General features: G+C 36.5%; 1 protein-coding gene across 1 annotated transcript in view; it reads left to right on the forward strand.

Annotated features, from left to right (window-relative positions):
• LOC107728906 (NGFI-A-binding protein 1-like) overlaps positions 1–18533 on the forward strand; it is a 23300-nt gene extending 4767 nt beyond the window's left edge. The window contains exons 2-8 of the mRNA XM_016539221.1: positions 1102–1907; positions 2410–2539; positions 4129–4151; positions 10409–10528; positions 12204–12372; positions 15867–16007; positions 17634–18533. Of these exons, the coding sequence (XP_016394707.1) occupies positions 1104–1907; positions 2410–2539; positions 4129–4151; positions 10409–10528; positions 12204–12372; positions 15867–16007; positions 17634–17716 (1470 nt within the window). The 5' untranslated portion in view covers positions 1102–1103 and the 3' untranslated portion in view covers positions 17717–18533. The remainder of the gene's footprint in view (positions 1–1101; positions 1908–2409; positions 2540–4128; positions 4152–10408; positions 10529–12203; positions 12373–15866; positions 16008–17633) is intronic.
• The last annotated feature ends 2931 nt before the right edge of the window (positions 18534–21464 follow it).

Below are 21464 nucleotides of genomic sequence, written 5' to 3' on the forward strand. Positions count from 1 at the left end.
CACACCTAACATTCAAATGCAAATGTTAATTTTAAATTCGACTAATATTCATTTTTTATTCACAATCTCCTCATCACAGGCAGGCACAGCACTCATTTCAGCATGTTTGTGTTTGTGTGTGCTGTCTGCGTCACTCATAGCACGTGCCTATATCGTGCGCTATATCGAACATTTTTTCTATCGTTATCGAAGGTGTACCGTCGATAAATACCGATACCGTTTTATCGCCCAGGCCTATCTGAGGAACCTTTAATTTCTGCCTTGATCTTTTCATTTTTACTGTGACAAAAGAATAGACAAATACACAAACTATGACAAATCCGTAATCTAATTGACATTCACATAATATCATTCAAATATGGAAAACGTCATTCATAAGTACACAATTGCGCTTTGAATGATTGAATGATTATTCATGTGCATTGTCTATGCATTTGTAAATCATCACTATAAATATGCACCGATCCACAAATGAGTGGCGATTTGCAAATGCAGATTCAAAATATAAACATTTCCCCACCAAATCTCAGATATTTCTGACTGTCATGTTTTGCATATCATTTCTAAAACACATCTAAAATAAGCAAATGAGCTCGGTTACCACATTGGTATGCATTACAGTCTCTGACAAAGTTTGTAGAGAGCATTACGTGTGTGCGCGTGTACGTTTGTTGTGCATTCATAATCCCTGGATCCTTCTAAGGAAGAAGTGGGTGAATTCATAAAATGCAGAGCGCTATCTTCTTAGCACGCACACCTACCGTCCCACTCCCACACGGCTTCATTACCCCACCTCCCTCCCCTGCAGCCAATCTCACTTTTATCTGTGCTGCTGTGGATCCAGATCCTGACAGTGGCAGCTGTAGAAGCTAGATCCCGGCAGAAACAAATGAGGCCTGTGCTGAGAGAGCCCACCTACGCGTGTTGCAGAGGTAGAGTGTGGTATGTGACTCTCCCAGCAGGCGCTCTCTTATAGTCGCCACTCTTGGATCCAGCCACACATTTCTCTTCCTCCCCCTGCTGTGGCAACCAGTGTCCTCTTCTTCAAGCAATTTTGCTTTGTTTCCTGTAATTGCTTATTTTGTTCCTTCCTTTGTTCAGGTATGGCAGCGACTTTACCCAGAACCCTTGGGGAGTTGCAGCTCTACCGCATCCTTCAGAGGGCCAACCTGCTGTGCTACTATGACGCCTTCATCCAACAGGGCGGCGACGACGTTCAGCAGCTCTGCGAGGCCGGCGAGGACGAGTTTCTCGAGATCATGGCGCTCGTAGGCATGGCCAGCAAGCCACTGCATGTCAGACGCCTACAGAAAGCTCTGCGCGATTGGGTCACAAACCCTGCCCTGTTCAATCAGCCCCTCATGTCCCTTCCCGTCTGCAGCATTCCCGTCTACAAGCTGCCCGAAGGGTCGCCCACATTGTTGCCTGGGAATGGCACTCGTGGAGACACCCAAGTCAAAGTGCCCAAGTGTTTGGCAGCTGCTTGCGTGGATCCCGGAAAAGGAGAAGCGGGCAACGGGAACTCTTCTGCCACTGTTTCGCCCCTTCAGAGTGGTAGCGAGCCACGTTTTTGGGCCGGGCACGGCACGGAGAGCGAGCACAGCCTGTCCCCGGCAGAACTGGGCTCTCCGTCTTCCCCTCGGGACGGCCTGGAGGCACTTGACGTGGCTGCTATTCAGTCCGTGGCAGAGTGCGTAGAAAGAATCGCTCAGACTTTTCCCAAGAGTGACCCCGGAGAGGTTAAAGAACTGTTGAAGGGAAATAAGAAGCTTGCCAAGATGATCAGCCACATCTTCGACATGAGCGACGAGGATCCGCACAGGGAAGAGGAAATCCGCAAGTATAGCGCCATATATGGGAGATTTGACTCAAAAAGGAAGGATGGGAAGCATCTGACTCTGCACGAGGTGCGTTTTACGGGGTTTTGCATCTTTGGGTGCTTTTGGGGTTTAAATGTATCATGCACTTCCAAGCCCTTGTTGAAAAAACAAGCAAATGCTGGTTAGGCATGTTTTGAAACATGGCAGCTGGTTTAAGCTGGTCCTTAGTTGACTCATGATCTAGTTTAAGCTGGTCCTGAGCTGGTTATAAGCTGGTTATGAGCTGGTCCTGAGCTGGAGCTAGTTGCTTAGGACCAGCACATGACCAGCTTAAACCAGCTCAGGACCAGCTCAAACCAGCTGCCATGCTTCAAAACATACCTAACCAGCATTTGCTAGTTTTTTCAACAGGGTAGCTGTACTTCCAGTAAGAAATTATTCAAAAAGTGCTTCATCGGTTAATTGGCTGCACCAGAAATATAATGCAGGGGTGTTGCTTGCTTGTGGGACTGGTTTAATTCTTTGCCCGTAACAATATGTATTATTTATTATCAAAGTAATAATAAAAATCTCATTTGTTTTTACAAAGCTGACGGTGAATGAGGCTGCAGCACAGCTATGTATGAAGGAGGTGGCATTGCTGACTCGCAGAGATGAGCTTTTCGGACTGGCCCGTCAGGTCTCCCGAGAGGTCACCTACAAATACACCTACAGAACCAGCAAGTAAGAACTTTGAGGTCATTTCCCAAACATGAAACACCATGGTTGACTATTTTTGGACCTTTGGTTAAAACTGAAACATGCAATTTTTCAGTTTTAAAATAATTTCTCATATCCTAGTTCATTATGCACAGACAAATTTCCCTAAAAAGTGTTAACACTGTGTCTTTGTAACATTGTAGAAACATTGCACTGTTTGAGTAGTTCGGGTAACCAACAGCATGAGTTTGGGGCAGGATTGTCCGTTTGTCAGACCATTTCCACAGATGCAGGCCTTCAATATGAGTGTCAGTATCTCTGTTTAAAACATTTTACCATTGTTTAAATCATAAAATTACAAAGATTTCCCGCCTAAATCAGCGCATAAATTCCTGATAAACACAAAATATCCTGCAGATTCCACCTCGTTAGTATGAAGAACGCACAATGTAGAAGAGTTGTTTGTTTGAATGGATTTAAATTCTCTGCATGCATCACTGTTTACACCCCGTAAGTGACTAGAGTAATCATTCATGATGTTTAGCCTTTAAGCCAAGAAAGAGATAGCTCATGCTAATGCATTGTGAGCAGCTCAGGATCTGCTCTCTGGTAGTCTGCTTAGAGCCGAGCCGAGATATCAAAGTCGGCTTTGTGCGTGCCATTTGTGTTGAGGTATGAAGTGCTGCACTGAGGTCTACGGAGAGATGAGAACACTCCCACTCCTTTGCATCTAAAGGCACACAGGCCTTATCAGACACTCAAAACCTGCCATCCAAAGAGACCGTGCAGGTGTTTCCTGGATTGCCAGGCTTGCGTGTCAGTGGATGGAAAATTCCTTTTGGCGTTACATAATTGCAGTCACTCATTCAAAACTTGAAAGATTGCATCACAGTCGTGGACTGGGTATTGCGAAAGTTATCTAGGCCAAGTTTTCTTACAATGCTTCTTACGTCATAATGAAATGTGCCAAGGGCACTCCTAAATTATAGGTTGCAGGTGAAAAGCTAGTATTACTAAAGCAAATATTAGTATTTTAAGGCCAGGGTTTTCAAGCAGGGGTCTATGAAACTATTGAAGGGGGTCCATGCAGAAGATAATAAAACATTTCCAACTATTTTAATAAGCATAATTAATGATTGGGGGGTTGAAAATCCTTGTTTTAAGGTATTCTTTTTAAAAATTTAAAATAAAAATATCAGCATTTTGGGGAAAGTAATTGTAATAACATGTCCACGATGGTAGACTATTTTCTCCTAGAGACAGACAAACAAAATCTAATTGCCTACCCTTACATATTCAAAAGTTTGGTGTCATAAGTAAGATTTTTTTTAAAGTCTCTTATGCTCACCAAGGCTGAATTTATTTGAATCAAAAATATAGCAAAACAGTATGAGTGTGAAATATTATTTCAATTTAAAATAACTGTTTTCTATTTTAATGCATTTTAAAATGTAATTTGTTTCTGTGATATCAAAGCTGAATTTTCAGCAGCCATTACTCCAGTCTTCAGTGATTCTTCTGAAATCATTTTAATATGCTGATTTGTTTCTCTTAATATAATAAATGTTGAAAACAGCTGTGCTGCTTTAATATTTTGGTGGAAACCAAGAGCCCAAGAGAATTAAAACTGAGGTGAGTAAAATTACTTTGTGATTTCTCCAACCTGAACTCCAAATAATCTGTCTGTAGCTTTCAACACGATTTCTCAAGTCATTTTGTTATTAATGTGCGCTACGGCTCTAAGACCGATATGCAAGGAAACGTAGGAGGCAGGATTGACACTGGGTGGGTCCAGTGGCTTTTTGTTTGCATAGCTGCCTGTCAGCATACTGAACTGTGTGGGAGGGCTTTGCAGGAGCATGCGGGGTAGCTCCATCAGTGCATTTTAAAATGTAATTTGTTTATGTGATATCAAAGCTGAATTTTCAGCAGCCATTACTCCAGTCTTCAGTGATTCTTCTGAAATCATTTTAATATGCTGATTTGTTTCTCTTAATATAATAAATGTTGAAAACAGCTGTGCTGCTTTAATATTTTGGTGGAAACCAAGATACATTTTTTTTTCAGGATTCTTTGATGAATGGAAAGTTCAAAAGAACAGCATTTATTTGCAATAGAAAACTTTAGCATTATAAATATATTAACTTTTTGTCTATTTAAAGCATCCTTGCTGGAAAAGTATTATTTTCTTTAAAAAAAAAAAATCTTACTGACCCCAAACTTTTAAATGCTTGATAAATTAATTTAAAAAATGTGTTCTGACACACACACACCGGATTGACACTGGGTGGGTCCAGTGGCTTTTTGTTTGCATAGCTGCCTGTCAGCATACTGAACTGTGTGGGAGGGCTTTGCAGGAGCATGCGGGGTAGCTCCATCAGGATTGCATGTCATGGTGTAGGGGAAAGGTCAAAGTTCAGCCTGGAGAAGTTACAAAGGATCAATGTTCGCAAGCCCACTCCCTCGATCACACCTTAAATCCATATTTAGCCGGCCCACGGTCATTATTTTTCCATAACCTACATATCCGTGATCAGTCTGCCCTATGCTTAGCTGCACACATAGTGATCTTATTGATGTGGTTTGCTGAAGAGGCCTTTGTGCTCAATGGCAGCTGTCCTTTCATGGCTCTCTAGTGACACATTTGATCACTGTCCAGTTGTTAGATCTACTGGAAACTTCTAACATCCCACATCAATGCTTGTGGGCTGGGCTGGTGTCTGAAGAAGAGCAGGTGTTTGCCCGCTTAACCTCTGCCCTGGTTTCACTCCGCGTACGGGCACAGACATGTGACCACTTCGGAAAATCAGTGGTTTCTACCCACTCTACATCTAAGGAGAAATGAGTCCTTTATCATTATCAGACAGCTGCAAATTACCAAGTGCCGTCCTTTTTCCCCTAATTTGCATTGTTACTCACTTAATAATCATATTTTACCTCACTTTTACGTCATGTTCCCACACTAGTCATGTGAATAAACACTAGCACCAGAGAAGCTACTTTAAAACTGTAGCTTGTACACCACTGTTCATAAGTTTAGGGTCAGTAAGATTTTTTTTTTATGTTTTTGAAAGTCTTTTTCAACTGTTGTGATTCTTAATAATTTTGTGGAAACTGTGATACATTTTTTCCAGATTCTTTGATGCATAGAAAGTAGAGAGAAAAAAAAACTGACCACAAAGGTAGTGTAGTTACTCTAGTCAATGACGCAACAAGCTAATAAAAAGCTTGGTTTTTGTAATCAAAGCCAAATTTATCTAACACAAAATCAATGAAGATCTCAGTTTGGGTTACAGCATTAAACTAACTTAAATATGTTTGCACTAAATACAAGAAAATAAAATAATGAAAACACCCTAATTTGTAGTTAAAACAAGCAATGAAAGGCAATATTTAAGAAAATATTGCGCTATGAAAAAAATGTATAAAGGATGTTAACTTTCTTTTGGAAGCAATATTTAGTGTACGGCACGAGCACTGAACTCAGCAGAAATCATGTTGAAAATGTACTATAAGCATATTTATCAACAGTCTTTTGCAATAGACTTTTTATGTGAAGCAACATACAATAATGGAGTAAATTACTCTCCCATTGAAAAAAAAGACATCTGCAAGTTCAACAAGCAGTGACAGGCACCCAAACAGCACTTTCTATTCAGCAAATCCAGATCATTTAAGCAGGTTCTAGCTACATTTTTTTTTTTTTTCCCATGTAAATTCTGTTTGGGTATAAACGTGATGCCTCGTGTCATGCTGATTAAAGTTGCCATAATTCTAAATGGCACATTTATGTTAACCATATTATAATTTATGAAACAAATTATTGGAATTTAGTGAGGTAGAAATCACTTTATTTTCTTTATAGAGCCACAGATTAGTCACACATCCATTCCACCCACAAACATAACTGAACAAACTGATTCATGGAACGGAATCTGAATTTCCTGCAACGTTTAAGAAAGAAAAAGTATATTTTTTCACATTTTTTAGCAGCATACCATTTGGTCAAACTACTTGAATCTGTGAATCATTTTTTTAATGAACAAATTGATTCACTAAACTGAATCTGACTTTCTCTGCTCTGTTAAGAGAGAAAGGTTATATCTTGTCACATACTGTTTGGTCAAACCACTCAAATAATTGAATTTGTTTATTTTTTAACTGATTCACTAAACTGAATCTGACTTTCCTGCTATGCTTAAGAAAGAGATGGTATATTTTGTCACATTTTTACCAACATACCGTTTTTTTCAAGCTACTTGAATTGGTGAATGATTTACTCATTCATCATACATTTAAAAGAGAGGGTATATTTTGTCACATTCTTTTAGCAATTTACCAATTGGCCAAGCTACCCCACCACTTTTTTTTGCAAAAATAACTTGTTTGTGCACAAAGCAAGCTGAACTTTTGTCTATACCACTGAAAATTCTAGTCAAGTTAGTGTCTTGCTGTTTCATGCTTATTACATTGTTTTTTGCATTTTTGATGCAGTTAACTTGTACCCAACTCACTCTAGAATGGATTTTCCATGTTTAACCATTTCAAAGCACATGACAGTTAATAGCATGTGTGTCTGAACTGCAGAAAAAAAGCATAAACTTCCCCTCCCCCTCTCGCTGTCCCTGTCTGGCCTCGACTCTGCCCACATTACACTCCCATCCACACCAGTGAGAATAAGCCGCCCGCCCACATGCACCCAGACAAGGTCCAAATGAGATCAGTTGTGCGCCCACCCGTATTCTTGAGGTAGAAGTGACATCATTACGTGGGCGCACTCGGAATCACCCACGCCCATGCATTTGCGCAGATACCACAAAGTGAAAAGGGGCCGAGTCTGAAGACACATGCGTATACATGCAGGCGTACGCGCACACCTTTGTCTGTGCGCTCTTGAAGACCAGCCTCCGTGTCAAGAAAGAGAAAAGCCATAACTCACAGGAGTGGCTCGATGATTTTGTTACTGCGTGAGTGTTGGCAAATTTGCGTCAGAGCTGTTATTAGCAGTTACCTCTCTGCCTCAAACACCCAACTAGTAGTGAAAAGACTGGAATGCCTGTGGTAGTTTGCACCCATGGCAACCCATGCAAACATTTGAAGTTTTCAAGCTCATCCTTCGTGTAGTAATTTAGACGTAGCGGTACGGCGGACAAAATGTCCCGTTTGTTCATCCGCCCGTCAGGTTGAAACTCATCCTGAGGGGATTCTTAAGTGGGATGACATTTTATTAAGTATCTGACCTTTTCACTCAAGAGGAATGAAGCTTTAGTTAGTGAAAAATTAGTGGCTTCGCTCTGTGAAGTGGTTGAGATTAACAACTTGTCCTGGAATTGCTAAAAGTCTTCTTCAAATGTCACACTAACCCCATGGACCCTTCAGTAAAAAGTTGATTCATATTGCTATCTCTTAGGTTTTCAGTTCTATGCCCATTTCTGTCATAGGAATTTTGGTTTCCATCCAAAATTGCGAATTTAACTTGTGCGCAAAATTGAAATATCACATAAAACACCGTTTCCATCCGGCGAGTCAAAGAGAACAAAATCGTCACTAGGGATATGCCGGTATCAAATTTTCATGTTGCGATTAATTGCTAATTCTTTTATCACGGTATACGGTATTATCACGATATTGAAATTTAGTTGCAAAAAAGTGTTGTCATACTACAGTATAACAGGTTTAATTATTTATATAACAAAAATAACTGAAAATTTAAATAGGCCTACAATAAAGCAATACACAAAAAAATTTATACATTTAAAAATTTTACACAGATTAAAGTGCAAAAGAATGATAAAGACCAATAGGTATCACTTTACAATAAGATGTCATTAGTTAACCTTAGGTAATGCATTAACATTCACAATGAGCAATACCTACATTTGCTACAGAAGTTATTAATCTTTGTTAAAAATACAACTCTTAGTTCATGTTAGCTCATTAAATAACACAGTTGCAACTTTTGATTTTAACAATGTGTTATTAAATATTGGAATTACCTAAGATTAATGAATGTTTTTAGAAGAATTTTTCATTGGCAGTTTGTTAACGAATGTCATATAATGAAGCCCTAATGTAAAGTGTGACCGAACAATAAAGAATCAAAACACTTTCAAACAATATCACTAATGTAGTCACTAATCTATATATAATGATCAGTGGTTGTAGTCCAGATTAAAATGTAAAAAAGTTTGAAAATAAAAAGTCTAATAAGTCTAAATATTTAAGTATTTGACGCTGTGATTAACACCATAGCGAATACAAAAATCTGAATGGCTATTTAAATAATTTAAATACATTTTAGAAACAGAAAGTAGAGCAGCTGTTTTGTTTACGTGGTTTCCGGGGTAACAGCTGCATTATGTTCAGCGCCATCTGCTGTCAGAGAGTGAATGTGCTTTCATTCAGAGCGTCTCTCACACGTTCTGCCATGCGCTTCTCATCCGTGCTTCCCTGTGTCCCAATGTGCATACTATCCACCCTATCTGTCCTAAATAGTATTGAAAATTACTACTATCACATAGAATTTAGGATGGATAGTATGCACATTGGGACGCAGGCCTTGTTTACATCAGAGTGCGCATGCATCTTTGACGCAGCATACAGCCATGTTGTGCATTGTGACCAGTTGATGGGAAAAGTGTTGTTAAAATGCATAAAAAATTCTGAATAATTTGTAATAAATAATTATTTTTATAATTATAATTCTCTGTATTTTGAAGTGCCCATGATAACAATATCGTGCATATTCATTATCGTGATATATCGCATTACCGAATACCGACACATGTCTAATCGTCACTTCCTGGTAAACTGGCACTATATATCACTTAGAAAAGTAGGAGAAGTTTTCATATATAATAAATGACTTGCGCCTCAGAGCGAGCAGACGAAACAAAATAAATTGCTTTCGAAGGTGTATGCCTGCTGCTTGGGAACGCAGTTGTGTAACAGTTCTGAGAGGCAATTATACAGAAATACTTTGATGACAGACTTTGCTTGGGCATTTCAAAATTACCATAACAACATTTCAGATGCTGTGGAACAGGATCGGTCCACTGGTTAATCAGGTTTTGATTAACCTAGCGCATAGCGCAAAGCCACATGACTTTTTTTGATGCGCATGGAAGAATTTACTCGACAAATGCATTTCCATCTCCCATTATTCGCATTAACCCTTTTTCGCACAAGTCAAAAACCACCTCAAGCAAGCATAAAAACTTTTTTGCGAATTAAGGGATTTTCATTTCGAAATTTGGCGTTTCTGATGCAATTCTTCAAAATGTGCATAAAAACAGGGTGATGGAAACAGGTATGGAGGTATATTGTCATATATCGTCTTGTGATGTGATTTTATTTTTTTTTTGGTGTTAATTTGCAAAAAAGGCCTGCACACAATAAAGCTGCATTAAGACAAGTGGGAAAAGCAAGTGTGAAATAAAAAACCCACAGCTTTAATAGGGGAACGGCAAATGTTTCAGTCACAACATGATCATCTTCAAGGCCTGAAGACTTGCCTTTCACCTTCACAGTGTGTGGGGCTTTTTTGCAAATTGTCGCCTGTTTGGAGTTTTTGTGGAGTTTTTGGCGATTGCTTCATTTTTGTTGTGTTAAAATACTCGCTTGCCAGCTTAACATGTGAATAAAACTAAGAGTCAGTGGGTTGATTCTTCAAAAAAGTCTGCAATAAGATTATTCTGTTTATTTTAGCAGAATTAGGCAACATTCAATAGCATAAATTTGGGCAGGACTGTCTGTTTGTCCTGCTGAAACAAGGCGCGGATGGAGGGAAACCGGTCTGAAACTCATTATTTTTGCAGAAATGGCAAACTTCATTTTGAAATTGACTGCCTCTGGAAGGGAATATCAATCGAATGTGTATCAATCTGCAGGAGGGCTGCTTTGACCTCCAGGAGGCGCTGCAGGCCATTCACATGCGCCAGGAGACCCTTAAGGAGCAGCTAGCCCACGCCAGATCTAAAGGAGAGGAGACGGTTGGGCGGAACATCCAGGTGACTGACTGCATTATGACAGTGTGTTTATTTGTGTGTGGGAGAGGAATGTTCTCAGGCGCCTCGCTGACTCCGTCTTCATGTCTGTCTACCGCCACACGTCTCGCTCTGGTATCCTATCATGCAGGTTTTTGGGTCAGTAGCTGCAAGAGCTTCACCTGTCCTCCTGACCATGACCTACTTTTTGGTCAACTGGTCTAATATATAAACAATTAATGGTTGGATATTTGTGTAAGAGATGTGCTGATGAACTGATGAAACTGATGAAAAAGACTTCTGTAAGGAAGTACTGTCATTCTCAGTGCTTTTTGCTGATTGTTGTTCTACAGAAAAAATGACCAATATCTTAAATATCTCAGTTGTTTTTGTGAGTCCAAGTCACCTCTTTGTCCAAGCCACTATTTGAGGTCCTTAAGCAGATATGTAACCTCTGGTAATTCTGTTGTAATAAAATAAATAAACCCCAAAAAAATGTAATCTAAAATTATATATGATAAATGATTTATTTAAATTATATAAATTAAATGCAAATATATTTATATAAATTAAAATAATACAAATATAAAATATATTCAGTATAACATTTTAATAGCTAATGTTTAAAAAAAAATTGGCCTTTTAATCATGATTAAATTAATATAACTACCTTTTGAGAACCAGTGACATGAAATGGAGAACAAAAGGAAACTTTTAGGTCTCAAGATTCTCAGATTTTTTCTTAAGATAATTAAAAATGTGCTTAGATTTGTCAACATGTGCAATTAATGATTTAAGATTTTAATACTAACTTAAAATATGCAATATTTTTCAAAGATAAAATCATGCAAATATGTTTGGCTCTTCAAAATTCTGCCCTGTACTAACAGCACTTGAGCTTAGAGACAAAAATGACTGTAAAAGAAGACTGTTTATGCTAATATCTGCTATAGCGCCTCTAGTGGCAACAGTGACAATGCACTGCATACTGTTGCATTATGAATTGATTTTTTACACACTTTGCATGCAATGATGCTTACATTGCTACATCGTTTTCATCTACTTTCCATACTTTTTGCCAACAGTCGTCTCATTTGTGTCTTTTCCTTCGTATCTAAGACAAAGTTTATACTTGTCTCCATTATGTCTCGTAAGCTGCATTTAAGAGCATTTAAAACATATTCTGGGCTGTCTTTTCTCTTTTCAATAGATAGATTGACAGAATGCATTGTCTCAGAAACATCAGTTAATTATGCTGCTTTTGTGTTGTGAAGTGGAAACGTGTCATTTTGTAACTGTGAATAGCATCTTCCTGTGTTAAAAAAAGCGGTAAAAGTTTGCCTCTTTTTAGGTAGGATGCCGTTGCACATGTAGGAGGGGTGCTATTGGAATCAATCAAGCTCCACACATAGTGTGGTTTTAATAATAATCAGAGAAATGTACAGAGAAAACATTAATATAAACATAACTAAGTATTTATAGTAATTGTAAACACCGTTTCATATTCAAATGAGTTTGAGGAGCCTTCAAATTACCAGATATTTGAACTGTAGGAGTTTGTTTATGGTTAGTTTTGTTTTGTATCACTACACTTGCGGTATGTTGTGAATGGTGAATATTGGAAATCATTTCTGTCACACTACGTATGATGCGATACACATCCGCCTGTCTGACTCCCTGCTGTCTGTGCATATTATAGGTTCAGCTGGAGCGTCTGTTGGCCAAGCAGATGGAGATACTGCATGACGCCGCGGCGCAGGACAGACTGCAGGCTCTAGAGTGGAGGGTTCCACCAGGGCCCTACAAACGCAGCACAGACAGGCAGAACAGCAACGGGATCTCCGCTGACAAAAACGCTGACCAGCAGGGTGAGTTTGTGCATTATAAAATTTGAGATGATGGGTTATTTGTCATGTGATGGATGCCTTTTATCCAAAGCAACGAGCTGTGCAGCAATTGCAAGAACAATGTTTTTTTTTTCTTGTCTACGAAATCAGGGGTTTTTAAACTGAGGTCCAACTAGGGAGTTCACAAACATAAAAAAATGAAAACATAAAAATATTTTTGGGGCTGTCAGAGTTCATGTGTGGACTTAAGATCAAGGTAATATGTTTGACTTTTTTTTTTTTACATTTACATTCACCAAATTTGATAATATAACCCTTTACTTTTCTTGTCTAGAGACTCAGATAATTGCACTAGAGCACTAGGATTTTAATAGTAAAGAAACAAAAACAAGTATGCATATATTTTAGAGCTGTCAAATGATTAATCGTGATTAATCGCATCCAAAATAAAAGTTTTTGTTCACATAATATATGTATGTGTACTGTGTATATTTATTATGTATATATAAATACACACATACAGTAAATATTTTGAAAATATTTACATGTATTTACATGTATATATTTATATTCTTATATTTTATATTATATATAAATATATTTAAAGGGGTCATATGATGCGATTTCATTTAAGAATAAAAAAGTGTTAATCTCAGATTTCAACTTAAATAGTAATATTATCAAACATCAAATGATGATATTTATCATAATATATATATAATAATTTATTATTTTTTATTATTTATTTATTATTGTATATATAATAAACGTAATAAATGTATGTTTACATTTATATGTATAAATACATATGTATAGATGTATATTAATCTTTATATAATAATAATAATAGTAATATTAGCAAATAGTTTTGCACAATTAGAATATAAAAGTAAATTATTTCATTTTGGAAAGAATTTCTTAATTTTATTGTCTTTCAATATCATAAAAAATATTTTTTATATATTTTTTATATTAATATAATAAATATATTCTGTTTTTATATTACATAATTTTATAGTTAAATAGTTTTGGAAGTCCTTTACATCAAGAAATTTGAAAATCCTAAAGCAAAACCAGTTGAGAAGTCAAGAAATTAATTTTCACGATCCCAGACCAAAAAAGCTAACAAAACAACTAGTATTATTATTACTATCAGAAAAGCAGACAAACTGTCTCTTACTCTTGATTGACCATCCAGATAATTTTTGTACACATTAGACAGTACCGAAAACCGGTGAAGCGTTTCAGTTGTTGTTTCTCAGATAATTCAGTAGCTTGCATCACCTGTTCCAGACTCTCTTTTTTCTCGTTTCTTGTTGGCACTCTCATTTCTGGGGCTCATCTGGCAGCTGCAGGCGGAGGCGGGGTGGTGGGTGTCAGAGAGGGGAGGGGGATGCCGGGTGGAAATATGAACACAGCTCTGCGTTCTGCTACTAATCTTGTGCCTTAGAATGCTACCCGTCTGGAGTTCATTTTGACCCTCATGTTGGTACATGACGATAATTACTGCGCATACACCGAATCTGAGCACTGATTATCTGCATCACAGCACAAGCACAAATGTTTACACCTTTACATGGGATTTTGCATTGCAAAGTAGTGCCCGACCACCATGTTTTTTTTTTAATACTCATATATTGGCCACCTTGCTTTTTAGGTATAATATACTTAGATAAGATGAACAAAAACTTGATTTAAAGAAGATTACTTTACATATTTTATGCATATATAAGTGCAAGGTTTTCTATATTGTTATACATTTACAAATATGATTTTTTTTATTTTTGAAATAAATATGAAGCTAGAACATTGAAATTATGCATTATCCAAATACATAGCTGTTCTCATTCTGTTAATTGCTTAATGATGCTCAAAATTTTCTGGTATACTACACATCTCACATATTTCCTTCTTTTATGCACCAGCCAGGCAGCTACCATTGAGATGAATGGGGATGCTAACAGATAGCTTTCTTTAGCTATTAGACCTCCTTGGAAATAATTAGCCTTAATGTCTCATCTGCTGTAATGTGAAACTCATTATTTATGATAATTATTTGTGGTTGTTTCACACTGCGCTGAGAGCACAGCGCTCTCTCCCTCCCCAGCTCTGAGAATAACTCCTTCATGAACTCTCTGAGTACATGATCCCTCTCAGCTTCCTAATATCCCATGTGTTCTCAGAGCTCCAGAGTGGGCGTATGGGATCTGCGGAGAGAAGCAGAGGCAGAAAGTGAGAATTAGATGAGATCTAAATATGTCCTTCTTTAACCTTGACTGTCCCTCTGTAGGTAGGGCTTTAATGAAATGAATCAGTGCTGTTGGGGTTGCAAGTAATAGCATTTCAACCACAGCAGCAATTTTATTCTAGAATTTGATGTGAGTGTAAATATACACACACTGTTTGTCTAAAGTTGGGGGTCGGTAAGGTTTTTAAAATGCTTTTGAAAGAAGTCTCATTTATCACAATTTAAAAATTCTGTTTTATTTTAATATGATTCTTAGAAATCATTCTAATATGCTGATTTGGTATTCAGGTAACATTTGTTATTATTATCAATGTTGCTGCTTATGCTGCTTAATATTTTTGTGGAAACCATGATTCTTTTTTTTTTTTAGGATTCTTTGATGAATATAAAGTTCGAAAGAATAGCATTTATTTGAAATCGTTTTGATTAATCCTTGCGAAATAAATGTACTATTTTAAAAAAAAAATAATAATAATAAATAAGTGTATGAATATAAGGAATTATAATTTGAATGTAACAAGATGGAATTAACTGCTGAAATTTAAAAAAGGTAATTTTAACTAAGATGGATAGATGGGTAGATAGATAGATAGATAGATAGATAGATTTTGAATGATGGATGGATGGATACAAAAATACAACAAATAAACTTGGAATTACACAATATAAATTAAATTAAATTTTTCAGATACAATAAGTTTAACATAGTATGAAATACTACAGAAATTTAATAATCAAAAGTAAAAATAAAACACTACATAGCCTTCACTGTAAGACTGGGTGGCAGAGACGTGTCCCCACAACTGCTGCTGGTAATTAAAGGGCATTGTGTTAAGTTAAAAATGACAGACATTAGTCATGATGCTGCACTGATGCTGTCAATAGACACAAATGAGATCAGCCAGCCAGGGACAGAGGAGGTTAATGCTCTGTGTGAAGGAGGTGTATGCGCTCAATGCAACTCACGATCAACGTGCTTCAAGCCACATTCACTGTCCTCGGGCTATACGGCGTGTGCGTTGGCTGGCTGTAGTCCAAGAAAAAGGTGCATTCGTATCAAATGAAGCTCAGTTGCGTGCGTGAGTGAGAGTATTGTGCTGAGTGTTTCTGGTAGGCGGAATGCTTGTCTCGTAGCATTTGCTTGGGCTCGGTAATGGACATAATGATGCAGCCTTGTGTTTTGTTAAATGCCGATCGTGAATACAGTTGCGAGGTGAAAAGAGAACATGAGTTCAATTGAAGGCTTTGTTTTATTTCGTCTCTACAGGAGAGAGGCCGCTGAATCTGAGGGTGACCAGCCAGAGGACGAGAGCATCAGACGGAGACACGCCTCTCGGAAAGCAGCTGGCCAATGAGTTGAAGAGGCATCATCACGCTAATGCCGAGAGCAAGACGTCAGCAGCCACAGGTGTGTGTTGAAAGGGATATGAATACATGTCATACACACAAAGACTAAACCTACTGAGCTGACTACATAGGCAACATTTAAGGCATCATAAGCACCCTAAGGCACATGCACCTAAGAAAGTCAGCATCATATGTGTCCTTGACAAAGGAAGCATCCCATAATGCATTACAATGAGCTTAGTGAAAAATATCCTTCCTAGATAGTGAATAAAATAAGAAATTCCATATGTGTATATGTATTATTCATTAAAAACTGAAAAATATAAAGTAGTTTCAAAATAATAAAAGTTGACTTTTTAAGAAATGCCTATTATCCACGCAAAACTGAAAAATATATTTTTAAAAACGTCCATCATTAATATACTTATTCAAAACTGAAAAACATTATTTAAAAATGGTTCAAAATAATACAAATGGACTGGTTTAGAAATGTCCATTATGAATAAAATTATTCATTCAAAACTGAAAAATTATTTAATAATAAACTTGGGCTATTATACCCAATATTTGGGTGTGCTATTATGTTTTTGATCTTTAGAATATCACATTCTTAGCTTAGAAACCTGTTAATGGCAAACTGTTGAAAGCGCTGCCTTTGTAGAGCATTTCAAATCCGTAATGAATTTTCATTTCAGTTAAGAAGCCACCTTACTAGTAGACAGCAAAGCAGTACCCTTGGAACAGAGCCACACACACACTCAGTGTCTTCCAGTAGATGCTTTTATTACACAGTATCTTACACACTTACAGCCTAGGACTATAAACACTTTAGTGCTCCATGGCTGACTTAGATAAATCTGTTTTTCATACTTGGGTCATTCCTGCAATACCTTTTGAGATTTTTTTTTTTTTTTTACTGAATATGCTTGTGTTATAATATGAAGATGAGTTTCTAAAAGGCTATCTCAGACATTCAGATATATGCTCAGATCAAGACATTTAAAACGTTAATTATAATTTGAATATTTACAAACTTTAACATAATTTAACATAAGTAGGAAATAAAGAGCTAAAATGCTCATGGACTAATTGAGAATTTTATTTTTTAACCTTATTATTTTTTGCTTTAAACATTTTAATTACAGAAAGAAAAAAGTGAAGAAATGGCTGTAATAATAATGAATACATTGATTATATTATTATAAAATATATTATTATTTTTAATAATAATAAATTAACATTCTTTCCATTTTAGAAGCACGGGGATATGGCAAAAATGATCAATGATTATTATTATTAATGTATTATTTTATTTTTCATAAATTGTCAGTTTTTCCATTTTAGAAACTTATGGGGACATGGCAAAATGACGACGTCTGATCATTAAATTCATAAAGTAATCAAATTATTTAATTTCACCATATGTTCCATCTTCACTTAATTGTGAAATGCTAACTAACATGATTTCATCTTTAACATTGTGAGGTATTTTAAACCATTATATTTAGACATTAATTATCGAGCATGACAGGAATGATCCATATAATATTTGTAATTGCCAACATTTAGCAGATGCTTTTATCCAAAGCAACTTGCAAATGAGGAACCTTGCAAGCAATTTATCATACATGACATAAAGGGTATCAGTAAAGTCTCTTGATCTTTTTTTTCTTTTTCTCTTTTCCAGAAAACGGAGGCGACGCATCTTCACGTGCCCTCAACCTCTCTGAGAAGAAGACCATCAAATCCGAGCCGGAGGATTCCAGATAGCAGCCCTGAATGCTTTCGTTTCAAACCTACAACAATACACGTCGTCTGTCAGTGAATACTAAACAAGCACAACTACAGTAGAGCCTTAACAACCAATGTTGCCTCAAAATAGAGTTTATTTTAGTTTCTCGCCATTTTTGTTTTTTGCCAAAGCACCTAGAGCCCTTATTTCCATTCTCCTGAGTAGATTCACACTGTTTGTGCTGTCACTGACTACTCGTTTAATTCTCACTAGCTCTCATCACTTGTTTTTATGCTCTCCTATCGGTGTGGACCACAAAGTCCGCTATTTGTACATACATAGAAAATGTCTGTTTGAAAACAGTTAAATGTTATTTAAATACAGTATGTGTTGTATGTATATATATGAATGCATGTAAAATATCACTGAAACGGAGGGATGCAGTGTTTTTAAAGTTGTTAGTAAGCAGCTGTTGTTAAGTGAGCCTCCTGGATTGCATTTCTCTTTAAAGACCCCATGCAATTACTTTCATTTCCCGTATTGACTATTTCCTATTATCAAATGACATTTGCCCCTTTTTTTTTTTAAAGAGACAGTAGGCTCTTTATTTACACCATAAACAGTGATTTGCTACTTGCTATTGCTATTTGATAGCTGGTGGTATTGTTAGCAGGAGCAATATTATCATTCTAGAGAGCATTTCATTCAACAAAAATATTAGGGCTGCACAATGTATCAAAATATAATTGATATTGCGGCAAGGCTAAATGCATCAAATCAACAAGAGCGAAGCTTGGCACTGTTCATTTACACAAGTAAATGTAAATTTAGGCAAAAATTAAGAAATTAAGACGTAAATATTAGTATTGTAATTCTACAGTATTTTTAAGGTATTTTTTATTTTATTAAATACTCTATTTTATAGTACATTAGTATTATCGCAACATTTCTTATTTTAAGTATAGTTATATTAAATGAGTCAAAAACAGTGTTTTTTTTTTTTGTGAACTCTGCTCACTTTATGATTACTGAAATATGTTTCAGTTTGTTCTTGTAAAGTCTACCCAAGTTTTTCACAAGTTGTTCAACAGAAGAAAAACAATTATCGCAATGTCAGTTTTTTTCCCCCAATATCATGCAGCCGTAATCAATATTTTTTGATTGTTTATCCCAGAAGAGAAAGAAATTTGGTTTTTAAATCCGTGAAAGTGAATTTTGCCACTAGTACACTAGCATATAGATGACGCATAGGGACTAAAAACTCTCATTTTGATCTCATGGGGTCTTTAAGGAAGTCGTTTTCTCCTCTGTCAGGGTTTCTGATAGCAATGCTAACGAATCTGAATTTAAAAGTCTCTACTATGGTGCTATGGCTGAATTTACTTGCGTAACAGAGGAAAACTGAGGTCCACGTTGCTATTTAAACACTGAAATCTCGGAGCCAGATGTTTGGCCTCCTTGTCATCTTGAACGAATAGTAATGCCTGATTTATTCCGATACTAAGCACAATTAATATATTTAATCGTACTCTATACATACCAACAAAATGCTAATATAGACAAGCATGTCTCCCCTCCTGACCAATAGTCATGTAAATAGTTTAAAGACATTCGCAACTGACTGGACTTGAAAACAGGGCGTCATTACTGCTCCATTCCAGTCTTTATCATAATCATGTAACGTATTTGTATTTCTGAATATTTAGTCGTAGAGCAATACCGGGTAGCTGTTGTCACTTAACTCAGTGAACGTGTCTAGGTGTCCCAGCCTCAGAGGACATTCACTGTATTCACAGTATTTCTACTCTGTTTCGTAGTGTAGACATAGTCTTAGATTCAGCTAACGTGCAAATGTATGTGAAACTGATATGCACTAGTGTTTGATTCTCGAATTTGCATCCTACTGCTCAACATTTCTCGTGTTTCTCAATGGTGATATATGTTTTTGTAGGACTTGTACCCGTGAAATCATCGAGTCACACTCTTTATGTAGTTTTAGAATATCACGTGAGGTGAAGTAGGCACAAGATAATCAGGTTTTCCACAGTTACATGTCTGTAATGTACCGGTCAAGCTGTTATATAATCTGTATTTGTGTCAAAGACAAATACCTCTCTATATCGGTACGAAGAAACCGATTTTTAACGTCCTGATCATACACTTCAGTATTTCGAGGGAATATGTGGAAATATTGTGTGCTTTATTTTTTATCTTTATCTCGAGTATGCAAAATCTTAATTTAAGTGCCATTTTAAACGTATATTTTTGAGAGCGTGCGACAAGTTACGAGATGTCCCGCGTGATAAAGACGAGCGTTATGTGAATATTTATCTGCATTTTCAACTTTTTGCCTTAGTTTAAAGCATTCCACGTTACGATTCTTCACTGGTGGTAGTTTATTTTGGATGTTCGTTTTAGGTGGAATGGGAAATGAGATTTGGGAAGTTGTATGAACATCTGAGACTTAAAGCCTTGGCAATATCATGCTCTCTAAGAGCACTGGAACAAAATTTACTTTAGAAAAAACAGTTTGATGAAGAAAAAAATCTGATTGGACCTTACTGATTACATCGTTACCAATGACCTATATAGCAAGACATATCTAGACGCCTACCTTTGTTCCTTGCTTGTTACTGTCTTTAACCACTCACAGAAATGATCAGTCTTTCTCTAATCTTTGTGCTTTGTGTAATAGACTTATGCATCTTGGACTGTGGGATGAAACTGTGTTGTCAGTAGAACTTGTTCTCATCACTTTTGAGTAGAGAGTACATTAGGATATGCATACGGTAGTCTTGCACATATTGTTTTGTAAACACTAATATATTTAATTTGTTATACAGCACATGAACATTAAACTCTATTTTTTTGACATCTGATTGTGAAGTATTTTTCATTTTTCATGCTTTGTTTCAGGGCCCAAATTTTATTACTGGACATATAAACACTGAAATTTCAGAGCCAGACTTTTGGCCTCCTTGTCATCTTGAAGAATAGTAATGCCTAATTTATTCCGATAATTAATATATTTCATCATACTCTATACATACAAACAAAATGCTAATATAGACAAGCATGTCTCCCCTCCTGACCAATAGTCATGTAAATAGTTTAAAAACATTCGCAAATGACTGGACTTGAAAACGGCGTCATTAGGCTACTGCACTATTTCAGTCTTTATCATTATCACGTAATGTATGCATTTTTAACATATGAAATATATTGTAATATATATGTTTAACATATAAAAGTAAACATAAAATATCCTTAAAATCAGAGGTTTTTATTGAATTTCCTTTAAACTACACGACTAGAGAAAACGTAAAAGGGCTGTGGCAGGAAACTTCAACACCCACAATGCACTGCCCTCGATCAGACTATATGTAAGCGGGAAATACAAAAATTGCGAAAGTACGATTTGTAGTTTTCACAAAAGCCCTGGCCGTTAAAAACGTAAAACGCCTCATCCGGCGGACTTTTGCTGAAGGGAAGATTTCGGTGCTGGTAAAACGGAAAAATAATACACATTGTTTACTTAATTACGTTACCGACATTGTAACAATATAAAGTTGAAAATAAGTGAATTTTCCCGTTTTAATTAGTCCCGTTTTAATTTGAATTCAGTCGATTATAAATTGATTGAAATGAAGTTTTAATCGATTTACTGTCTTTTGAATCTGTTTGTTTTTATGAATATTTCCTGAAACCCGTGACTCATTGAACAGATGTCAGATATAATGGACAAAGGTTTTTTTTTTTAAAGATTATTTAAAAGTAAATTACCGT

Source organism: Sinocyclocheilus rhinocerous, unplaced genomic scaffold (genome assembly GCF_001515625.1).
Source record: "Sinocyclocheilus rhinocerous isolate Xijiao unplaced genomic scaffold, SAMN03320098_v1.1 scaffold1569, whole genome shotgun sequence".
In the NCBI taxonomy this organism is placed as follows: domain Eukaryota; kingdom Metazoa; phylum Chordata; class Actinopteri; order Cypriniformes; family Cyprinidae; genus Sinocyclocheilus; species Sinocyclocheilus rhinocerous.